General features: G+C 59.1%; 1 protein-coding gene across 3 annotated transcripts in view; it reads right to left on the minus strand.

Annotated features, from left to right (window-relative positions):
* Positions 1–23,187, minus strand: part of PAX7 (paired box 7) — a 101,308-nt gene that overhangs the window by 12,183 nt on the left and 65,938 nt on the right. For all 3 annotated transcript variants that reach the window (XM_058718897.1, XM_058718896.1, XM_058718898.1), the window contains exon 8: positions 539–785. In XM_058718897.1, coding sequence (XP_058574880.1) covers positions 539–785 — 247 coding nt within the window. The remainder of the gene's footprint in view (positions 1–538; positions 786–23,187) is intronic.

Here is a 23,187-nt window from a genome sequence, read left to right on the forward strand (position 1 = left end):
ATAGCGTACTTGGAACAATCTGCTTCTCGGTTGTGATTTTATGAAATTTAAAGACAGACCAAACAGTTTTCCAATGAAAACTTGGTGTCTGAATTCACATGGGCTGGATTTCAAAGATGCAGCGTGAAGAAAAAGAACGTGAAACATCCCATTCATAACTCTGTACGGCTTATGTGGCAAAATGATCATCACTTCAGATGTGCTGGGTCAAACAAAATATGCCGGGAGGAATAGCTGCGCTCGTTTCTTCTGACGTTTTAATCTGCGGCTACTGGGAAATTTTAAACGTCACGTGTGGCTCATATTAATGTTTCTACGGGGCGACACTGCTCGAAGGCCACGAAAGTCACGTGAGTGCAGGGGCCTGGCTCAGCGTCACCTGAGGACAACGGTCCATCCCGTCCGGACCTCAATTTCCTCGCCTGTGGAAGGGGCGCCCCCACCCCAACACCACCTTGCAGCTCTCTGCAAATAAACAGAACGGCCTCGGAGCGGGGCAGGGAGGGGGAAGAGGAGGTCTAGGGCGCCGGGCACTCACTCTGGCCGTACTGGCCGTACTGGTAGCCAGCCACGGGGTCCACGCTGTAGCCGGTGGTGCTGTAGGTGGGCGGGCAGTAGGACTGGGAGGTGGGCAGGCTGTCTCCCGGCTTGATAGAGTCGGCCCGCTGGCTGCAGCTGGCCGAGATGGAGGTGGCCGAGTCCAGACCGCCGTGCAGCGGGGAGATGGAGAAGTCGGCCTGCGGCTGCGGTGGCACGGCGCTGGGGTTGCTCAGAATGCTCATCACCTGCAGGGGAGAGACCATCAGTGCGGCCCGAGCAGCAGGCGTGGCGGGTGGGGGGGTTGCTCGGAGGACGGACCCCGCAGACGCGTGTGTCTGTGTGGGGGGGGGGGGCGGGGGGGGGGACGATGCCAGGCGGGCCCCAGACAGGCCTTTGCTCCCTTAAGATCCCCGCAAGGCACCGAGATCTTCAGTTTACTCGGTCTGCTTGCCCTTGTGGGTAAGACGGTTGGTGATTTCTCCTGGTTAGGTTCTGACCTACGGGATCTCCCCTGGCTGAGAGCTCCAGGCAGCTGGGCAGGGTTTTGTTTGCCTCTGGGATATCCCCATGGCCTGGCTCTAAGGGACACCTTGTGCCTGTCCGATGAATGAATGAATGAATGAATGAACGAATGAACGAACGAATGAATGAACGAACTAGCTAGGTCTCTCCCCTCCGACGGGGGCTTCCCTCGGACGGGAAACTGCGCATCCCATCAGATGGGGATGCCCCCATATTCTGACACAAAGGTTAGAGAAGGACTCTGGGTCTGTCCGGCTTCCCCATGGCAGGCCTGCTATGCTCCTGACTTGGAGACCCTTGGAGATCCTACGACACCAACACCCATGGCCAATGCTTCCAGATAGCGTCGCAGGCAACCTTCTTTGACTCTGGTAGCTCTCAGCTGTCTGTGACCATCCCCCCTTCCCTGCTTGGCCCATACAGCAAACAGGAAGTCACCATCGGTGCTGGCAACCCAGACAGGCAGGGGTGAGGCTCATCTCTGTAAACTCAGCTTAAAGAACTTGGTGCTGGCTCCCTGGTGTGTCCACTTACTCATTCAACAAACATGCATGGATGGTGACTGCGGCCCCAGGATTTCAGAGGAGGAAGAGCCATGGTCCCTGTCCTCGGCAGGAGGGTGTCTGGGGCTGGTGGGGGGAGGCAGCTGAGAGCACAGCATCTCTGCTATGACGTGTTGAGGGGCATGACAGAGGCAGCTCTCAGGGGGCTCTGGGAGCCCAGGGGAGGGGACTCAGCCAGTGTGGTAGTCCAGGAAAGCTTCTGGGGGAGGTGACAGTGGCTGTCCGGCTCTCCAGGAGAGAGAGTGGGGAAAGGCAGGGCAGACAGCTGGGTGGGGGCACGGGGGCACGGGTGTCCTGCTCAGTCCAGGGAGACGATGGCAAGGCGGGTCCTTGTGAGCTGACCTGCAGGGCCCAGGCCCCTGGTGGTGGCACCCCTTATAGGAATGAGGCCACCGGGCCAGGAGGGGAGCCTTGCTGGTGGAGGGTGGCAGGGGGGATAAGGTGGGGTCTGTGTGCAGAGGGCTTTGCACCCACCCAGCACTCCAGAATCAGGACCCCGGCTCCCCTAAGCCTCGTCTTCCCTTTCTCCTTCTTTTCCTTCCTCCTGGCATGAACTCAGGTGACCCTCCCAATCCAGAGCCCTGCAGAGATGTGTAAGGTGAGCTATGAGGCCCCTTCCCCAGACGAAGTAACCGAGGCCTTCAAAAGCCTGTGGCTTCTTCAGACCTCACGGCAACTCTTTGGAGAGCAGCTCGGAGTCCAGAGGCCAGAACCCACCCGCCCAACAGGGTCAGGACTGACTGTCAAGGATGAGAGTGGGCGTCTGACCTCTTCCGAGATAGGTCCTCACCCCAGGGGCTGGCAGCCTCTGGTGGGGGCGAGTGGGGCTGGGGTCCCAGGGGCTGGGGCATGAGCACAGCCTCTCCGTGACCCTTCCCTCCATGCTCCCAACACAATCCCCTCACCCTGGGCTCACTCTCCTGTCTTTTCGCTGCCCACCCCCTGAGCCCGAGTCAAGAGCACTGGGCCTCGGGGGCGGGTCTTGGCCTTCTCCGCAGCCGGCAGGGCTCAGATGGGACTTAATGGTTCATCAGCCCCATCGACCTGGCGAACACACGGGGACGGGAGCGGGAGAAGGGGGGAGTCTAGGCGGGTGCCCGTGGACTCTCCCAAACTCACCCTCTTTCAGGGGAGGGTCCACATAGGGTACAGGGGTGATGGCAAGAGGGACCCCGTGAAGGGGGTGGTGTGTGAGGACGGCTGACACCATTGGACCGTGTTTGTTGCTTTCTGACTGTGGAGACAGGTTCTGCCGGGTCGAGGAGGTTGTGGATCGCAGGGCATCTGGGACCCGCCAGGGAATTAGGAGACCCGATTCTCTTCCAGGTTGCCTATCAGGTTCCCACTCGAGACCTTACCTTCCATCTAAGAAAATTAGGAAACTCGCCACCCATCCCATCGCCCCCATATAAACATTAGCCTCGCTATCCCTTCCAAGGAGGCCTGGACTCCGAGAATAGACTCAGGGGCTCAGGGAAAACACACAGGCCTCGTTTCCCTTCCTTCAGGAGGATAATTGTAGGGGGCGGGGAGACTCTCGGGAGGGTTTGTCAGCTCTGGTGAGACCCCGGTTTAATCCTCCCCTCCCGCACACCACCAAGATGCCAAGCTCACAAGAGACAATGGACTGGGGGAGGGGAGGGCTGGGCCAGGGGAGGAATGGGGGAGGGGAGGGAAAGGGGGAGGGGTTAGGAAGAGGACAGGCATGTTTTGGGATGGGCCGGGAGCCACGCACACAGACAGTACTCATCCTGCAAGACAGAGACCGGCAGAGAACTACCTCGAGTCTGACCACAGCACTCAAGAATTATCAGTGGCTCCCCATTACCTCCCAGATAAACAGGACAAAGTCTTCCTGTGATCAGACCGCTGCCTGCCTGTCCCAGCTTCTCCCCCTCTTCCTGCCTGACACGTCATATCCCCGATACACCAAATAATCCGGTGTCTCCCAAAGACATCCGCCGTTCATTCATTTATTCATTCAGCAAGCATCATAGAGTGCTACCAGGTGCCAGGCCGCAAAGAGGGCTGGGCTGTGAGCTCTTTGAGGACAGGATAGAACCATGGCTCATCTACCTTTGCAGCCCCAGCACCTACATTGTACCTGCTACATACTAGAAAAACGCTGTTGAATTCATGGATATCACTTAACAAATACTTAGTGAGCACCGAAGTGCTCACCTTAGTGAGCCAGACACTGAGCTGGGCCCCGAGCATCAGCGACTCAATGCCCTCCTGGGGCCACCAGTCTAACGAAGGAGACAGACAACAAATTATATAAATTCCTGATACCGAGAAGTGCTATAGAGGAAAAATAAAGGGGGGATGTGGAATAGGCAGGCAAGACCTCCCCAAAGAGGTGATAAAAGGGCCAGCCATGGGAGGGTATAGCAGAAGAGCCTTCCGGGCAGACCAGTCAGCAAGTGCAAAGGCCCTGAGGTGGGAACACACCCAGCAGGTTTAAGAAAGAGCAAGGAGGTCAATGCTGAGTGAAATCCCGAGAGTTGCAAGGCCTCCTGGGGCCTCTGTCAGAAAGGGCTTGCGTGGTGCCCAGTGGCTTGGGAGGCCTTGGACCCTGGGCCATTAACAGACAGCTCAGAATCAGCTCAGGCCCAGGGAGATTTTCCCGTAATGGGATTTGTTCAATGGGATTTGCCCTGGAACATCAAATCAAATCCACATCTGGGATAGGTGTGAATAGGGATGTGCTTACTCTCTCCTAGAGTCCCTGGCGGCCTCTCTCCATTTCCTCTAACCCCCTGACTCTAGGCATGGCAGTTTCCAAGCTATTATCTCCCCTATTTTGCGGATGGGGAAACTGAGGCACAGAGAGGCGAAATCACAGAGATCACACAGCCAGTAAGTGGCAGCGCTGTGATTTGAACCCGGGTCTCCCTGCCCTCTAGCTGTGTTCCTTCCCAACAGGCTGTGCTGGAGACTGTGGGGGAGGAGAGGCCCTTGGCGACCCTGACGAGCGGGTCCTGTGGACCCAAGTGGCCCTCCATGCCCCCCAGTTGGCCCGGGGACCCCTGGGAGCAGAAGCAGGGCCCGCAGAAGCAGGAAGCGTTTGCCCAGGGTTAGGGGCCCAGCTGAGAGGTCTGGGGCCTGCAAACTTTTGAACTTGAGGAAGTCCCAGTCTGATGCGGTAATCCACCCCCCTCAAGAATGCTAAGGCCTCTCCCCCGGTGGGTTTTACTTTTTTCCCGGTGACCTTGCTTTCGCTAATGTATTACTTCTTGGTACGTTACCGTTACTAACTCAAAATCAATACCGACCTCCACATCTGTAAGGTTTTATCTGAAGGCAAAGCTCCGGGCTGTCCGTCAGGCTGAGTGACAGCCATCCCTTCCTCTGCCCCCACCCGCCGTGGCCCCCGCCCGCCCCCAGCCCCTTCCTCTCCCTCAGCTCTAAATCAGTCCCAGCCTCCACCAGACTAAATCAATAAGGGGCAGCCTCAGCCCCCTTCCGCCCGCTGGGGAGAGGCTGGCTCGCCGGTTTGGGGGTGGGGGCTGCGGGAGCCCCGCGCCAGCCCTCCTTCCACATCCTCCGCTCGCCACCCCCCCCCCCACCCCCTCACCCCTCCACCCCCCCCACCCCCCGGGATGCGGTGGCGCGCTCCGGTCCTTTAAAAGAAGGGGATGGGAAAAATGTAATTAATTCCCTCCGCTCCTGAGCTGGCCCCAGGGCCTGGGACCGAGGAGGCAGAGCGGTGGGATCTGCACCCTCTGTGATAACCGAGCGCGCTTCGGGAGCGAGGCTGCAATTAGAAAGGGCTCCGTGGCAGGGTGCGGGGTGGGCGGAGGGGGCCGCGGAGGGGGCGGGGATCAAGCCTGGAGAGGTCAAGGCAGTGGGACCCGGAGATGGGACCGGGGCTGGAAGGAGGCCAAGGACCACCTGGACCCGTGGGCGGGTCAGGGAGCCCCACCCTGGCACTGACAGAGGGGACCCCGAGCCCCCGGAGGGACAGCTGTTTCTCACACACACACACACACACACCCCACTCTGCCATCCAGGGCTCCCAGGAGCTTCCCTGCAGCACCGGGGACCAGAATATCTGCACTAACATTCATGCTCAGCCCGGGGTGAGCTGTGACCCTGGGCAGTTTCTTTAGCCTTCTATGTCTCAGTTTTCTCATCTGTATAATGGGAACGGCAATAACTGTAGCTACCGATAGGGTCCCTTTAAGAATTAGACGGTCCATGCACGCTGAATGCTTAAGACAGTGCCAGGCACACGGTCTGTTCTCCGCGCGCGCTAGCTGCCCCGCCCCTTCCACCTGGATCAGAAGGGACTGAGCTTGAAAGCCACCCTTAAGGAAGGACTCAGGGAGCTCCTCCCTGTGTCTTTTTCACCCCCTCCTCCCCATGGGGCCTGGCACACAGTGGGCGCTTTCTGAGTGGAGAATCTCTGCTCCCCCCTGCCCCCGCCCCACAGAAGCTGGGGCCTGCACCCTGACAAGGGAGCCGGGTGTGAGTCAGCGGGCCAAGGCACACCTTCACGAGGACACCCCACCTGAGTCCAGGGAGGCGAGGCGGCCCCCAAAGCCTCTGTCTGGATCACCCAATAGCTTCCGGGACACTTGCCCCCACGCCAGCTTACACGGAAGCCCACGTAAATACATACAAACCCGGGAGACTGCCACGTGTTCACAGGTGGGGAAACTGAGGCCCAAAGGGGACAGTGACTTCCACTCCAGGAGAGTGGCACCACAAACTGATGGGAGTATAGCCCATCCCTGGGCTTACGGCCGCTCCCGCCTACCCTCAGCCTCGGGTTTGGCTCCAAAAGGACCGGCTGGTGGGGCCCACTGAACCCTTTTATCTTCCACGACAGCCCTGGTCCCCCGTCTCACTAATTCATTCTCCCGACTCCCAGAAGAGGTGAGGGGGGCACGTTTTGGGGGGAGGGCTGCCGATTGCCCACTGTCAGGAGAGAAGGCAAGGGTATGGAACACAATGCTTGAACTTTGTGACATCTGTCTCTGGGGACTGAGGGACTACTAGGGGGCAGCCCCACTCATGACTTGCCCTGGTCCCTAAGGGTCTGGGGCCTGGAGTCCCTCACTGGGTCCAGATGGAGCTCCTGGAGGCATGCCCGGCTGAGGGTCAAGGCTGCTCCACTGGGGTCTGTCTGCTCAGCTCTGTGTCTCCGCCTTGGTCGCCCACTGGAATCAGCGGGGGAGTCTCGTGAAATGCTGGTCCCAGGATCTCACACCCCCGCAGGCTCCCAGGAGTCGGTCTGAGGCTCTGGGCATCAGGAGGGTTTAAAGCCCGCTCCCCCGGTGACTCTAACGTGCAGCCAAGTTGGCAAACCGCGGCGCCCAAGTCACTGCCGTTGTTGCTACCCACGCGTAACAACGGGCGCCAATCCGCACCCACGCGGATGGGCACGTGGGCACGCACGCAGAACACGCTGACGCGCGTGCTGACTGCACGCGGCGTTATGCAGACAGGCCAACGCGAACACGCGCAGAATGATACGCACGGAAAAGTGCACATACGCACGCGGCCAGGCCGCGCGCCGTCACACGCTTCGCGGATGCACACGCAGGCAGACACACTTACCCAGTCACGGACACCGCAGTCTCACAACCCCACGGTCGCCGGCTCCCGACGGATACGCAGACACACTTCACGCAAACACCCCCGCCCCGCCCGTCCCACTGCCTGTCCCCCAGCTGCACACTGGGATTACCGCAAGCGAGAAATCACCCACCCAGGCAGCCGAGCACCCCCCCCCCCCGCTCCCCCTCTCTCCTGCTAGCGTCTTGCTAAGAGGATCGGGGCCCCCTCCCCTCTCCCTGCCCCCTGTGGACAGCGGTAATGGGCTTCGGGTGCTGACTTTGAGGTTCCAAACAAGATTTCCTGCACATCTCCCTGTCCCTGCCCCCCCCCCCACCCCCTCCTTCGCCATCCATCTCTCTGCTCACGGGCCTCACCCTCCACATCTCAACCAGGAGAGCGGTGCTCAGCCTGGCCGGCAAGGTCCCCTCCCTCCTCCGCCCCCCCCCTCCCCCCCCCAGCCCCCAGCCCCTCTCCGATCCTTTTCTAAGCCCGGCTACTTGCCCAGCACAACCCCGGACGGTTTCCACAGCATTTCCCTTCAAGCCTCACACCTCTTCTACGAAGCAGTCACCCCACTTTCCAGATGAGGCACAGGCTTAGGGGCTCACCCAGAGTCACCTGGCGAATGAGTGGCAATCCTCTACCCCCGACTCCTAGTCCAATACGCTTGTCCTGCCCCTGACTGTGGTCTTCGTGTACCATATACGGCCCTGGGTCATTCTCAGGTTGATGTGTGCGTGCGTGCGTAATGTGTGGGTGCAGGTGGGAGGACCACACGTGGGAATACTGCATGTGTGTGCACGTTCGTGAGTCTGCATGCACGTGCCAGTGTGGCTTATGTGTGGGTCCGTGTCCCGTCTGCCCCTCTAGCTGACCTCCCCAAGGGCACACCCTGGGGCCGGGGGGCCATCTGGTCACTGACTGCTCTCTCTGACCGGAGGGGGATTCGCCATCCCCAGACTCCTTCGGATTTTCTCTCCCTTCCACGTCCAACACAGCACACCTCAAAAGACTCAGGGGGGCAGGCTCTGTCCGGTTGGGGAGGAAGGCAGGCAGGATAATTTCTGCAGAGAACGGCTTCAGCCTAGATGGGGAAGAAGACTCGGGAAGGCTAAGCCGGAATGAGGCCTTGGGCTCGGGCCTCCCCCAGAGGACGCTTTCAGCCTTTCTGTGGCCCTGCCTTCTGCCCTGGGCACAGCCTGACCCTGACCCTGGATTTGGCCAGTTGCTGCTGGGGGCAGGCTTGCTGTCCTATTCCCAGTGCCTGGCACATAGCAGATGTCCAACAAATATTAGTTGAGTGAATGAATGAATGAATGAATGAATTTATCTGTTATCCCCAGCACAGGGCCTGGCATAGGGGAGGGTGAATGAAAAGAATAAACGGAGGGGTCTGTGGCATACTCACACCAGCCCCTCAACTCAACAGAGCCCCCTCCCCACCCCAGGGGTCCTTGGAGGCCTAGCTAAAGACGGCCCGGGGGAGTGGGGGAGCTGGACAGAATGACTCCCCACTGGTTGTCTAAGAAGTCAAAGATATTCTCTCTCTCTCTCTCACACACACACACACACACACACACACACACACACACACGCACACACCCATTTCCAATGTTTGCTCCGTGAGATGCCAGGCTCCAAAATCCGGAAACATCTAGAAATATCTGGAAGCACCGGAGGGGGGCTGGCCTTGGCGTCCCCTCCCTGGGTGGTTCCCGGGTTCGATGGTGTCCAGGCCAGGACAAGCCCCAGGACTCCCGGCCCCCGTGAGGGGCTGGAGCTAGCGGGGTGCGGTGGGATTCAGGGACCATCTCTGATGGCGCGATAATGGCAGAGGGGGATTAGAGCGAGCGATCTGAGCGGCGGCCGGGTTGGAGAAGGAAGGGGCCGATCGCCGGGAAAGATATGACTATTTAAAGATAATGATTGCATAAATTTAATTAGCACACTTTCACGCGGCAAATGGCCGTTTTGTAATTAATGTATCTGGCCTTACTAAGCATGAAAGATCCCATCTCCTCCCCCTCCCCTCCCGCTCCCCCTCCTCTGCGGCCCTAATGAAAGACAGAGAGCAAGTGACAGAAACAGTTTGTCAGTGGCTCCAGGTGTCAGGGGCCTAATTGGCTGAGCTGAGGGGAGGGAAGGGGTGGGAGGGCTGAGAGGGGGGCGGAGGGGGGCCTCCCGGACTTTGGGCCCAGATTGGGAGAACAGGAGGGTGGGGAGGCCCAGGCTCTCAGCCTCCCTGGCGTGGGGGGTGCTCCCCCTCGGTAATTGCCGGAGACGAGGACGCAGAATGGCAGTGACAGGGAGTGAGTGGGGGCAGGGAGGCCTCGTTAGTACCTGGGCAGACAAGCTGGCTCATATCACAATGCGTTAAGGGCTCACAGCCATGATAGCTCAGGCCCGCTTCCCCTCTCTAAGCAGCCGAGTCCCTCAAGCAGGCAGAATGCGTGAAGGAATGAATGGGCCTCAGTTTCCTTTCCTAGAAAATGGCCCTCGGTTACGGAGAGTCTCAAAAGGAAAAGTGATCAAAGGTGTCATTATTAAGCACCTACTGTGCATGCCAAGGACCTACTGTGGGCAGGCAGCACTGCCCTTCACGCCTTAGAACGGCGGTCCGAAGGGCGGGTGCTTTAGTCTCCCCGAGATCGGAACGCATTTTACCGTCATCCATGACGCCTGGCTGCGGCTGCGGCTGCGGCCAGATAGCATCAAAGTCGGGCAGCAGTGGTGACAGAGCCGTGTGTGGTGCTTTTGTTGACCTCTTCCGGTAAGGTCAAGGGTGGGCCAGCATCAAACCGTCTTAGATTCGAGGAAATATGGGTATTGGCTGTTCCACGTTACAGGTCGGGAAACTGAGGCTCAGGGAAGCTAAGTGATTCGCCCCAGTCTACACAGTAAGGGGGGGCTGGGATCTGAACTCAGAAGGTCTAATCCCAGAGACGATTCTCCCTCCAGCATTTACCTAAGGGACCCACTGCAGGGCCAGCTCAGTACCTTTCCTGCCCCCAGGGTGCCATGCCCTGCCATCCCGGGTAAGACGCTTGACTGACTCCAGAGAGGAAAGCCTCTTTGTTAGGTGGGGACAGCTGTCCTGCAAAGGACAGCGATGTCCTGCGAAGTCAGAGCGGCCTGGTTTTCCCGTAGGATAATCAGGTAGCAGAAGCGAGAGGGTGGGCAACAGCGATGCCCAACCTTTGCGCCCTGGCCGCCTTGGGGCGTGTGCACACTCGCCTCTCCGACAGCGCCCGTCCACCGTTTCACCAGCTGCCCTCTGCCGGCCCCTGCCCCGGCCCCGGCCCCTGCCCGGTTTTCTCCGAGGGAGGCGGGGCAGGGGGGCCTGGAGCCAGCCTAGGCCCGGTGGAGCAGGGCCCAGCCAGCCCTCTCCTGGACCAAATTCAATTTCAAAGCTTAATGAGTTTGCACAGGAGCCGGGTGAGCTCGCTGACGCTACTCCTTGCCGGCTGGGTGGTTCCCGGCCGGGCCACCGAGCGCTCAGCGGCCCGAGCAGGGAGAGCCCTGGGCTCCATCGAGAGCGGCGGGGGCACCGAGCGAGTGAAAAATGTCAGAGCAAATTGCTCTTGACAGCGTTAATATCTGCACCTCATAGCAATAATTACATGTAAATAAATAGCAAAATCACACTCAGCTGGAGGCAGCTTGGGGAGGACGGACGCTGCTAAGGACCAGCTGGGGACCCAAATGCTTCGCTCCATCCTTTTCTTTCCTTCTTAGAGTCTCTGCTGCCCCCTCGCCCTCAACCAGATTCTTCTTGCTGCACAGGACAGGGACCTCGAGCTTCCGGCCGCTCATAGTAAACGTGGGGGGGAAGACGAAAACATTTGGGTACCCCCCACCCCGCTCTCATCCAGCTGTGGGGCAACAGCTGGAACGAGCATCCGCCCGCCTCTGTCTCCTCCCTCCCTGAGCGTAATATTCCACCTGCGGGTCTTACAGAAACCCACATCTCGGCCCTGCCTTCCATCCTGGGCACCCTCCCGGCTGCCTCCTGGCCTTGACCTCCGTCCGCACGGCCACCCCCCGATCCAGGTGGCCGGGCCAGCATCCTCTCAGTCGCCCAGGCCCCGGGCAGCCCGGTCATCTTCACCCGCCGATGGGTCCCAACACCCTTCCCGGGGAGCCAACCTGACACGAGGCTCCTTGATTGTGTTACCGTGAGCGACAAATACGGCTGCACCGTGCCCGAGAATACAAAACGTGCGTGCGTGTTTGTGGGGAAAAGTTTGAGAGGCCCAGTGTGCAACCAGAGTCCCCTCTTGCTACATGTTCGGGGGGCCCATGGGTTTGCTTTTGTCTTTTGTCTGCAAGAGCGAGGACCATGTCCTGCCCACGTCTGGATTCACAGGACTTAGGCAAAAGGCCTCTGGGGGTGTTTGAGGGAGGAAGAGAGGAAAAGGCAGCGGAAGGTTAGAAGGAGAGAGGAGGAAGGAAGGGGAAGGTGTAGGGAAGGAGGAGGCAGGGAGAAGGCAGCTGCTGTCCAGGCAGGCGAGAGTCTTCAAATGGGCCCAGGTGTCCTGAAGTGGCTGGATTGAATCCAAGGCTCCGTTCATTCCCCTCTGCCCAGAGGGACCCAGGGGCCCTGTCTTCCGGGGACCCAGCCTCCCTCCCACTTCCTGTCTGCACGGTGCAGAGTTCCCACGAGTCGGGGCTCCGCTGCCCCAGGAGGAGTGTGGAGGGCCCTCTAGCTACTTCGCCGCCCGGCCTGCCTTGCCTGCACAGGGCAGGGAACGCAGACTCCATTCTTCGCGAAACAAATATCTTCTCCAGAGCAGCCCCCGCGTCCCACACCGTCTTATTTAGTTCACCGACTAATCCACTTATCGAGGATAAAGCGCCTGTGAATCCCCATTTGATAAAGGCAGTCACAAAATTAGCAAAAATGTGCCCACGGCTCCCGCGTACCAAACAAACAAGAGGCTGGGGACGGCTGCGGAGAGATGTTGTCTCTCTCTAGTCCCCGGGGCCCCCGAGAGATTCGGGAAGAGATACAGCAGCTCTCTCACTGGCGCTGAGGGCTGGGAAGGCGATGCCGGGGGTTATTCGGGGAAGGGGGTTGGGCAAGGTGGGGAAAGGAGCCGGAAAGGAGTCCCTGCCTCATCCCACACGGCACGCACCCCAACGCCAGCCCGGGTCCCTGGCTCCCGTCACGACCCAGCTCCACGACCCTGTGCCTGTGACACCTCCACACGTTCATCCACGACATTCAGCATCCTTCAGTGCGTTCCAAGCAAACTCGTTTGCTGCTCATGACAACCCTGTGAACTAGCCACCACTGTCATCCACGGGTTATAGGAACAGAGAGGTCGAGTCACTTGCTGAAGATCTCACAGCTGGTAGCCACTGCCCCCAACTGGAGGGTTGTTATCGACAACTCTCCCGTTCAACCCTGGCCGATTCAAACTCCACCTGCGTCTCCAACCACGGTCCCCAGCCCTGACAGCAGTCCCCCAGCCCCCTGCTCTACCCCCCACTACTCGCGGCCCCTCCTCTGCCACCGCACAGAGCCTTCAGGTTGCCGAAGCCTGTACGCCCCCTCCACAATCTCACGACTGTCAAGTTCACACCTTCCGGTGCTCCTGTCAGAGCCAAAGTTATTCTCCTGTGCCCCACCTCCACCATTAGGGGCTGTGGTATCAGGGCTGGGGGGCGTCCTCCTCGCAGAGCCCAGAGGTCTCCCTATTTTACCCCAAAGGGCTCCGGGCACCTGGCTGACACCTTGTCCTGATCATGGCGGCAGGGCTATTAATGCCATCACACAGATGGGAAGACACAGACTGGAATAAAAACTCAGCCAGAGTCAACCGGCTCATCCGGAGGGTGGTTCTGAGGAAGAGGGAGGGACCAGGAGGGGATTCTGGAAGGCTCGGTCCCTGTGCTGCCCACACGGCCACCAGCTTGGCTTGGGAAGGAGGGGCTGGTCTCAGGCCAGGGGGGTGGGGACATTAATCACAGGGAGCACCTGTCAGGGTGGCATCTGGAACTAAAGGGAAACACTCGTCAGAAGGGCAGCACTTCTCACCCCGGGCTCCCGGGTCTCTGAGACTAACCACTGCCCCTCCAGGAGGCCATGGCTGGGAGCAGGGCATCTGGGGTTCAGGCCCGGGCAGCCCCCTTGGCTTGGGAAAAGGCCCTCCACAGACACCTGGACCGTAGGTGGGAGGAAGGAGCAGGGAGTAGCAGAGGGAAGGAACCAAGGGCAGGAGCCGGGGGAGGGGTGGGACTGGGATTCACGGCGCAGAGCCCCTGCCCTCTCCAGCTTTGGGGCCGCCCTCCTGTCTCAGCCCCCTGTCCCCGCCTCATTTCTATAAGTTCGTGTCCCTGAGTCCCCAGCACGCCTTGATCCCTGCTGGCCTCCTGTGTTTGCCCTTTGTCTTCCCCTTCCTGTCCCCGTCCCTGCCTGTGCACCCCTCTCTGTCTCACTCTGTCTCTCGTTCTTTCCTTCTCTCTCTTCCTGTTTCTATCCCTCCGAGTGCTTTGCCCCCCAGACTCTCCTTATCTCCCCCTGTCTCTCTCCCTCTCTCCCCCTGCCCCTGCTGCTTCCTTTCCCTGACCTTCTCTCCGCCGGCATCTTAACACCCTGTTTCTCTCTACGGTCTGTCCGTCTGTCCGGGCACTTCCCCGCCTTTCTGCCCATCACTCCTGCATACCTCCAGCAGGAGGCGCCTCTGGAATCACTCTGGACCTTCTCGCACCAGAGCTGAGCCCGCCAGGCCGGGTGCCAGGCTCACGCCCTGGTCCAGCTGGGGGCCACCATAGCATGGGACCGCAGGACCGGGGTAACCCTCAGCCTACCTCCCCTGCTCCCCCTCTGGGCCTTCCCTCCAAGTCCCCTTCCGTTCTCCGCCCTCTGCCTTCAAGGGTGGTCCACCGAGTCACTGCAGGGAGCTTCTGGGGCATCTGAAAACTGGGCGGTCAGAAAGGACCCTTCACCCAGTGCTTCTCAGACTCTCCCGAACACGTGAATCCCCTGGGAACTTCAAGTGCAGACCAGACCCGGAGCCGCCAGGGTCCAGGCCAGCCTCTGTCTGATCTGGCAGCCCAGCACGGAGGAGAGTTGAATCTCTGCCAGCGGGCAGACCTGGGTTTTGGATTCCGACGCTGTCCCTTGCCGCTGACCTTGAGCTTTTCCTCTCTGAGTCTGCAAAAGGGGCATGACGATTCTAGGCCCTCAGGATGTGGCGACGATCAGATCATGAACAGGGCAAAAGTGCCTCATGGACCCCCACGTTCTAAACAAATCAAGGAGGTCACTGCCATTATTATGGACAGTATCGGTGCTCAAGGAACAACTCTGCTCCTTTTCCTTTACTCCTGTTCCTTCGGGGGCTGAAGCAGGGCAGGACCCCAGCTGGGACAGCTGCTTCCTCCTCACGGGGGCAACATGGAATCAGCTGCGGTTGAGGTCAGCACCAGGGGGCTCGGGGAAGAACATGGGGAGCTGGGGGGTGGGGGGGGTGCATTCTCTGTGGTGGGGAAAGGAAGGCAGGCCCCGTGGGAGGCTCGGGAACTTCTACCCTGGGCATCACCTCCCAGGTTCAGGCTGGGTGTGCCCTTTGTGTAAGACACCTGACAGGGCCCTCACAGGACCTTAATCCTGCGACTTCCGAAGGTCAGACCCACTGTCTGGAGCGAAGGTTGAGGGTCCGGTCGGTCGCTTGCTGAGCCCTCATGCTCTCTGCAGCGGGGGAGAGGGGAGGCAAGAGACCAGCAGGGTGCCAGGGACAGGGGCAGGGGTGGGGCTTCCTCATACATTCCATCCGGGGCCCCCTCTTCTGCTGGATGCTTGACAAGATTCCCCGGGGCTTTGTTGGCAAAGCGGGGACTGCCCACACCACTGCGGGCAGAGGCGGAGATGAAGGTAAAGGCTGCTGCCATACCCACTCGTGCCCTCGGCAAAGCCCTGCTAATCCCGGAGTCCTTCTCGGCGGTGGAAAGCATGCAGGGCCATTGTGGGTGTCTTTTTTAGCAAAAGGAGGCAATGGGTTAAATGAACTATTCCTAGGATGAACTATTTCTGGCTTGGACATTGCTGGAAAAGGGATCTCAGTTCAATTCAAACAGACCCTCCTCTGAGGCCTCCCCTGAGGTCACTTCCTAAAGAAAGCGGAGGTCAAGGTGCTCATGTGAGGCTGACAAGGTGAAAGCTTGCTAATCCAGCGCTTTGATAATCCCAGGTCGCCTCACACGGGCATCTTCTTTAAAATATGGATTCTCCTGGTCCCGATGCAGACCTAGGGGACCGGCCAGTCAGGGTGGAGCCTGGGATTTAGATCTTTAATAGGCATTCCAGATCACTCTGATGCACAGGTTTGGGAGCCACAGTCTCTCCTGAAGCCTCCACACTGCAAAGAACCCACTCTCCAACAGTCCTGACAAAACCAGATTCTGCTTGCATGCCCCGCCCCCCCGCCCGAAACAGGATGCTCAGTGCTTTACAAGGCCACCCCTTCCCTGTACAGCCAGCCTGGACGTGGACAGCCCTTCCCCTTCACGTCCTGAGCTGAATTCTGCCGCCTCCCCGTGACTGCCACACCCTGCCTCCAATGGGACCACCCTGGCGGTCTCTGTGCCCCCGACAGACAGCTCTGAGGTTTCTGGGGGGGATTGCGAAGGTGTCCTTTTGACCTTACTTTATAATATCTGACCTCCCGAACCCCCAAATCGCAGTATTGCTTGCCAAGGGAGATGGTTACCACGTACAGTGGGACTTCCCAGTGGTCAGTCCAGTCCAGCCAGGCCAGCCCCGAGGAAGGTGTTTCCTTCCTCATAGGATCCTGGGGGTCACGGGTACCCCCCTGCCCCCATCCCTCCCCTTGTCTGGGATATCGCCTCTTCTCTGGAGGCTTTTGGCTCCTGGTTTGGTTGCTTGTCTCTGACGGAACTAACTGGAAGGAAGGTCCTCGAAGGCAGGTGCACGGGGCTGGGCAGAGAATGAATGTTCACGGTGTCCAGCTGTGCCCACGGCAATTTACTGGCTCCCTACTGTGTGCTAGGCTTTGCAGCGGAGTCATGGGCCACTAGGGTAACCTAGCCCTTGCTTTAGAGGGAGACAGCGGTATCCAGAAAGTTAGAATTCAGAGCCCCAACTGCTACCCTGGGAGGGAGTGCGCCCACCCAGACTGCACGGTTGGTCTGGGAAGGCTTCTCGGAGGAAGTGGCCTCTGAGATGACACCAGAGAGATGAATGGGGCTTGGCTAAGTGAAGAGAGGGAGGACGCCAATGTTTCAGGCTCAGGGATGGGCATGTGCATTGGTGGAGGGAGAGGGAATGAAGGGGAGTGGGGGTAGAGCCCTGACACTGCCCTGGAAGTGAGTTCCTGCCGGCTTCCCAGCCTGGCCGGATGGCTCGCCCTGGTCCCATCCGCCCCGCCACCAGGCCACCACCTTGCGTGCATCGGCGGGCCGGCTGGGCTGGCAGGGCGGGCAGGGCGGGCAGCGTGTTCCGGGGGCCGCCGGGCTCGCGCTGCTCCCCGATCCCGGGCCCGGGCAGCAGGAATTAAGCAGGCCGCCGAGCCCGAGCGCGTCCTTATCTCGGGGAGACAGTTGTTGGGAATCACTTTGACTGAGTGGTTTTGTCTCCCCGCATTTTCCACTGTCAGGCGGCCTCGGGCCATGGATCAAAGGCGCGGAGGAGCGCAGGGAGGGGCGGGAGTGGGGATCCGGTCCCCTCCCCCGGTCCCCTCCCCCCCACGCCACCCCCGCCCCCGCCCCGACCCAGCTCTCCCACCCCCCACCCAGAACCGCGCCCAGCCCCCGCCCTGAGAGTGGGCAGATTGCGGGGGGGGGGGGGGGACGGAGGGGGGCGGGGGGCTGGAGAAATCGGGAAATGAGAGAACGAGTGGAGAAGAATGAGAGATTAGGGGAGAGAGAGTGGGGAGGAGGGCTGGGTTTGCGGAGAGAAGGAGGGAGGGCGGAAAGGGGTCTGGGAGCAGGCTGGGTGCAAATGGGGTGAGGGACAAGGGGCGGGGAGAACTGGGGCACTTGGAGGGGAGGGCGTGGGTTAAGGAGAGAAGCGGGAAGCAGAGGAGGGTGACCCAGAGAAAGTTCTGGGCTGAGGGACAGGACATGGAGGCAAGTCAGGCCGGAGGAGAAGGAAGGTGGGGGGCATGCCTGGCTGGGCTGCGGGGTGCCAGCGAGTCTGTCCTCCCTCTGAAGAAAGTGCTGGCCTTCATCACTCTGGAGGAAACAGGTGCCGGGTGGAAGTGACTGGCCGAGGCCACACGCGAGTGGGGGAGGCCCTCAGGCCTGACCTTCCAGAACAACGGCCCTGGAGACACGGGCTGAGATCTCAGATGCTCCCTGAAGCCCCAGGGGGAGGAAGGTCCTCTGTCTGTTTCCTCCCCATCAGCTGTTATCCTGCAGCGGCACTCCCTGGGGTGGCTCAGAACACCTGTCCCCACTCCCAAAGGTGTTGCAGAAACGTTCACAGCTGGGGAGAGGGCCAGGAGAGAGGAGGGGCTGGAGAGAGGACAGCCCCGGGGCTGAGGCGGGGGCAGGGCAGACACCTAGACCAGGAGGCGGGAAGGAGCAGGGGAACTCAGGGACCCTGGGGAAAATTAATTCTGCAACAGGAGGTCTGGGGCCTGGCCCTGCCCCCAACTCACGTGTGGCCTTGGAGCCCCTGTCTGCAAACAGCTCCCCTGAAGTGTGCCGGAGGCCAACATGCCTCGCGTATCTCAACATGCTTGTTCCTCAGCTTACTCTAGCAGACGGAACCTATTGCTAGCCCCACTTTACGGAGGGGTAAACTGAGGCAGAGAAGAACCTCTCTGGAATCGCACAGGCAGGTCGTGACAGTACTGGTGACTGGAACCAGGCGCAGGGACCCCGGAGCCCACGTCTCGGTACCCCTTGCTCTGTTGCCCCTGAGGGCACTGGGAGTAGCCGAGATCAGAGTCACGTGTGGGGCCCCCCACATCCTACCAGCAAGTGGGCCACAGACCATTCTCGTGACAGATGCTGGGTGAGAGCATGGGCTCTGGGAGCAGGCAGGCTGCTCAAGTCCAGGGCCGGCCACTTGTTAGCGATTTATCTCAGGCCAATTATGTACACTGCTTGGTTCCTCTGTCCCCCCATTCGCGAGACAGAAATAATTGAGGTCCTCCCCTTCCAAAGGGGATCGTGTGAAGATTAAATGAGATCATCCATGTGATGGGCTTAGCACAGCATCTGGCCTGTGATAAGTGCTCAAAAAAAGAGAACGTTATTCTTAGGTAATATCTGCCTAGTAATACAAGTACTTTTAACACACTGATATGATGTGATAAACGCACAGGGAAAGCATAACTAACCCACCAGGAGGGGGTGAGCGAAGGCTTCCCGGAAGGCGGCCAAGTCCTAAGGAGTAAGCAGGAGTGGTTTTGAGATGGGGACAGGGTGGCGGAGAAGGAGTCCCAGCAGAGAGAGCAGCAGGCACAACACCTTGGAGGCAGGGAAGAGCGTGACTCTTTGGGGTCCCTCAAAGTCACCCTCCCTCTCCTACCCGGGGTGCCACCGGCCTCCCAGGTCCTGTGGCTGGCCATCCCGGCGGCCTCCCTCCCGCTGGGGACCCCAGGGACCAGCCTGTGCCGCTCCGAGTCTGCCCGCCGTATTAATTGCTAATCTCCCTCATTTTCTTCCCCTCTATCTGCCGGGACTGTCTCATTCCAAGCCCCGTACTAATCAGAAAGAAGGACAAATCCGCTATTTGCATTCTTTCCCACCAAACCAGGCAGCTCTAGAAGGCTAAACCCCTGGCCTGCTGGGAAGCCCAGAAGGCCCAGGCTGGGGCCCACGAGCCTGAGGGGGGGGGGGGGGGCAGGCTGGAGAGGAGGGCCAGTCCCTGCCCACAGATCTAGAGGCTGTGACTCATGTGCTTGTACAAAGAACCCACAGAAATCTCAGACTCTGAGCAGGAAGGTGCCTTACGAACAGACTGATTCATCTCTTTCATTGCACAGATAGGGAAACTGAGGCCCAGGGGGAGGCATCTACCAAGGTCACACAGAGGGTGAGAAGCGGAGCGGAGAGGGAGCTCAGATGTCCTGCCTTTCCAGTCGGTGACCAGGCATGGCCTGGGCTAAGCCAGACCTCCAGTCCCAAAAAGGAAATGGCCAGAGAAAGGACATCACCGGAAGACTGTCACTTATTAAGCGCTTGCTACATGCCCAGCCTGGTACTACGTGTTTCACATGAACAAAGTCTCATTATTTGTCATAATTCTGCACGACGAGTAGTATCGGCCCCGTCTTCCAGCTGAGGAAACTGAGGCTCAGAGAGCTCATGTGACTGGCCTGTGACCACATAGCAAGTAAGTAGAGAACCCAGTATCCGAACTCCCGTCCGTATGATCATTCCACTTGTCCCTGATGTATCTGCATTAGACACCGTTTTAGTATTCGCTTGATGATTTGCTGCTGTCCTGTGTGCACCAACCTCCTAGCCCTTCCCTGATTGTCCCCTGAGCCAACCCCACCTCCCCGCTGAGACTCCTCCAGGGAGCCTTCCGTGACCATCCCCTTCCTTCCCCAGACCCCTCTGCACTTCCTATCCTCCGCGGCCGGAAATCCCACTAAATTGTCCACGACACTTTTGGTGGGGAGGCGGCCCCTGAAATATGCGAGGTTAGAGAGGGACAGCCAAGTACATGTCTTTTTCGAGTCTCCCTAGACGCTGTGTGAATAACAGGAGTTAGGTAAATGGAGGGCATTGTAGGTAATAACATTCAAATACAGACTGAATGATCGGCTGCCTCCAACACCTGCTGGGAACAGAGCGTCGCTGCAAACGCAGGGGGCTCACCACCCGTGGCTGATGGCCTACTGCGTGCCAGACGCCGGGTTCCGTGTGGTACCAACACGAGTCATCAGGCACTGGGTACTGCCTGTGGTCCCACTGAGGAGCGCAGGGGTGCACGGAGCATCCGGGCCCCCTTCCCCACCTTACTCTGCCTGGTGGGAAGCTCCCGCCCACACCTCTTCAAGGTGTGCCGTCCAGATTCCTGCACACGATTTGGTGGTGGGCAAAAACAAGTCCCAGAGCGGCCCACATCTCTTGTCCAGACTCAGGGATGTGGACTTAAGATGCTATCTTCCCAGAATCCTACCTAGCCCTCTAAGAAAGGAGAACGGGTCAGGGTCACCCTCCTACTTCTCTCTCTCGAAGATAAAAAAAAGAGCCTAAAGTCACCCAGAAGCAATAAACCGCACCCCCCCACCCCAGTTCCTGTACACAGGCATGACCTGCCTCTCTCAACAGCAATCTGGAAAGTTCCTGATCCCAGTCTTGCCTTCCCACACGCCTGGCCCAGCCCTGGCCCCTCCACCCAGGAAAAGGGGGTGAGAAAGGCAGAGAAATAAACAAGGGTCTGTGTTCACAGGAGGCGGGGCTCTGTCCAGGCCTCTCCCTGTGGGCTGGAGCTGAGCCCTTGACTGACGGGAGCAGGTGGTTTTGTTTGGCCCTTCCAGGGGGGAAATAGCTCAGCTTTTCCCACTGAGGTAGGTTCACTGTGGACAAAGGCAAAGCTGGATGTGAGGCGGGATCTTGGCAGCGTGTGTCCCTCTGGGGGATGGTGGGGCTCGCAGATGCCCGGGGCCCCGTGGCCGATTCTCTGAGCCTGGTAGCTCGTCCCTGCCCCAGGGCTGGGCTGGCCAGGAGTCAGGGGGAGAGGGCACTTGGGGCGTGGGGTTGCCTGATGAACTGAGAAGACAGTACCCGCGGCCCCCCGCCTGGTATGCCTGACGGAGGCGGGCAGACATGGCTTGTGGCAGAGGGTCTCCGGGAGCTGGTCTGTGCTGGGTATGGAGGAAGCCAGCCGAGGAGGCCAGATGCTGCCACATGGCCTTTGGCTTCGGGGCCGAGAAAATCTGGCCACAGACTGTGGCCCTTCCCACCAGCTGACCCCTGACCCCCCCCCCCCAATTATCGTTGGTCACGGTGAGAAATGGGTACGTGGGTGGGTGGGGTGACTCAGCTCTTCCCTAACCCTGGGGAAAACCACTCAGGATCAGAGCCGTGTCCTTCCAACCTGAGCCGGTCACTTGTTCTGTCCTTGCTCATCCTTTCCCAAGGCCCGAGCAGAGCGGGGAGAGCATCCTGTGTGTTTAGCAGAAAAGGGTGCTTCCCGCACCCGGCATTCTTTCCCCCCCAGGACTGGGCTCAGGGGAACACACACACCATGTGGTCCTGGACTGGAGCCCAACTCGGGCATTTTCCAACCAATGGAAGGGAGGGTAGGCGAGAGGGGAGGGAGGGGAAGGGGGTAAGGCAGAGCAGGAGGCCAGGGCGCGGATGCAGGGCAGAGGGAGGCGGAGAAGTAAAGAATGGATTGGAATTTATTAAGCACCTATTATGTGCCAGGCACTTTCCTCGAATTCTCGATTTATCCTCACAGCGCCCCCGGAGAGGCAGAGATTATCGCTTCCCGTTTTCAGATGAGAAAAAATGAAGCCCAGAGAGGTTAAGCAAGCTGCCCTAGGGCCACACAGCCGCTCAGTAAATGGCAGAACCAGAACTCCAGCCCCGAGCTGTTTCTCTAGCCCCTGAGCTTCCTCCTACTCAGGGGTGGGGTGGGGTGCGGGGGCTTGTGGCAGAGACCCCTGGGAGAGCGAAAGCCTGGAGGAGATCCTGAGAAGGCAAAGGGAAGGAAGCCGGAGGCAGAAGAGGCGCCCAGAAAGGAGAAGGAAGGGCTGGGCGGGGCACAGAGGAGCGCGCTCACTCGGCTGGGGGCTGGGGTTAAAGCCCCCGTGTTCCTGCAACCCACTAAGCCGGAGAAATGAATTCTGATCCCTCCAAAACCCAACCTTGGAAAATGTGCGAGAGAAGGGTCTCCTTTCAGGGGAGCAAGAAATCCTCCGCACTCCTCCCGATGCCCTGGTAATGCCAGGATGTCCCCAATCTGCTTTGAGGAATGGAGAGATTAAGAATAATAAAAAAATTGCAATAAAATACGTGTGAAGGAGGGGGTAATTGTGGACAAACGCAGCATTCAAATTCATTTTTCAGCTCTTTTACACACCATTTCAATCTTATTTTCTGCTTGTTAATGAGATCTTGTTGCCTGGGCTAGGCAAAACCTTCCAATATCAGGACGTAATTGCACATAATTTTCTCTCCTACCAGTGATTTGCATCAGTTTTTAAAAAATTCTGGGCTATTTAACACCCCGCCATCCCCCTCCCCGTCTTCCTGCCTACAAATCTCCCACTCCCTCCTCCTTCCTCGTCCCTGGTCCAGCAAGACTCATTTTAAATGCTTATTATAAACGGAGTGTCGCCAATAAAGAGAAAAAAAAAAAAAAAAACACACAAGGAGGAAGTGAGAGGAGAAGGCAGCACACGGAGTTTCCAGGGCTCATCGCACGAGGGGCACAGCGGACTGATCCTGCTGAGGGGCACCGCGAGGCACGGCTCGTGGGTCAGGCAGATCAGTGTCAGTGTCCCATCTCGGCCGCTCAGCTGCTCTGTGGCCTTCAGCAAGTCACTTAACCTCTCTGAGCCTGTTTCCCCAAGTAGAGCGTTTCTGCGACGCTTGAATGACTTCACAGAGCCCACGCGCTTCCGTGGGATCTGGCCCTCGGCAGGTATTCAGCGGATGGAGTGCCTTTCCTTGCTGGGTTGGGTCCCCTGAGGCCCTCAAGTGATGCCAGGAGCGAAGTCTGCTGTGGCAAATCACTCAGGAGACCGCTTTTCATCAAGAAATTAAATAAAAGCCTTGAGATTTATTCCTGCTGGTTTTAGGAGGAAGGGGACGCTTCGCATTGGATGATTTGGACCCTGAGCCTGACTATGCCCCGTGGCTGCAAACTTCAGCTTCACCAGATGGACCACAGGACGGACCTTGGTGGTGGGGCTGGGGTGGGGGCGGGGGGCAGCCAGAGACCACAGAATAGCACAGAGGGCTCTGGAGGCAGACCGTTCCAATCCCAGCTCTGCCACTTTCCAGAACCTATCGCAGAGCCTGGCACATGGCAGGCACACGGATGGATGGAGAGGTAGTT

Source organism: Neofelis nebulosa, chromosome 2 (genome assembly GCF_028018385.1).
Source record: "Neofelis nebulosa isolate mNeoNeb1 chromosome 2, mNeoNeb1.pri, whole genome shotgun sequence".
NCBI lineage: Eukaryota > Metazoa > Chordata > Mammalia > Carnivora > Felidae > Neofelis > Neofelis nebulosa.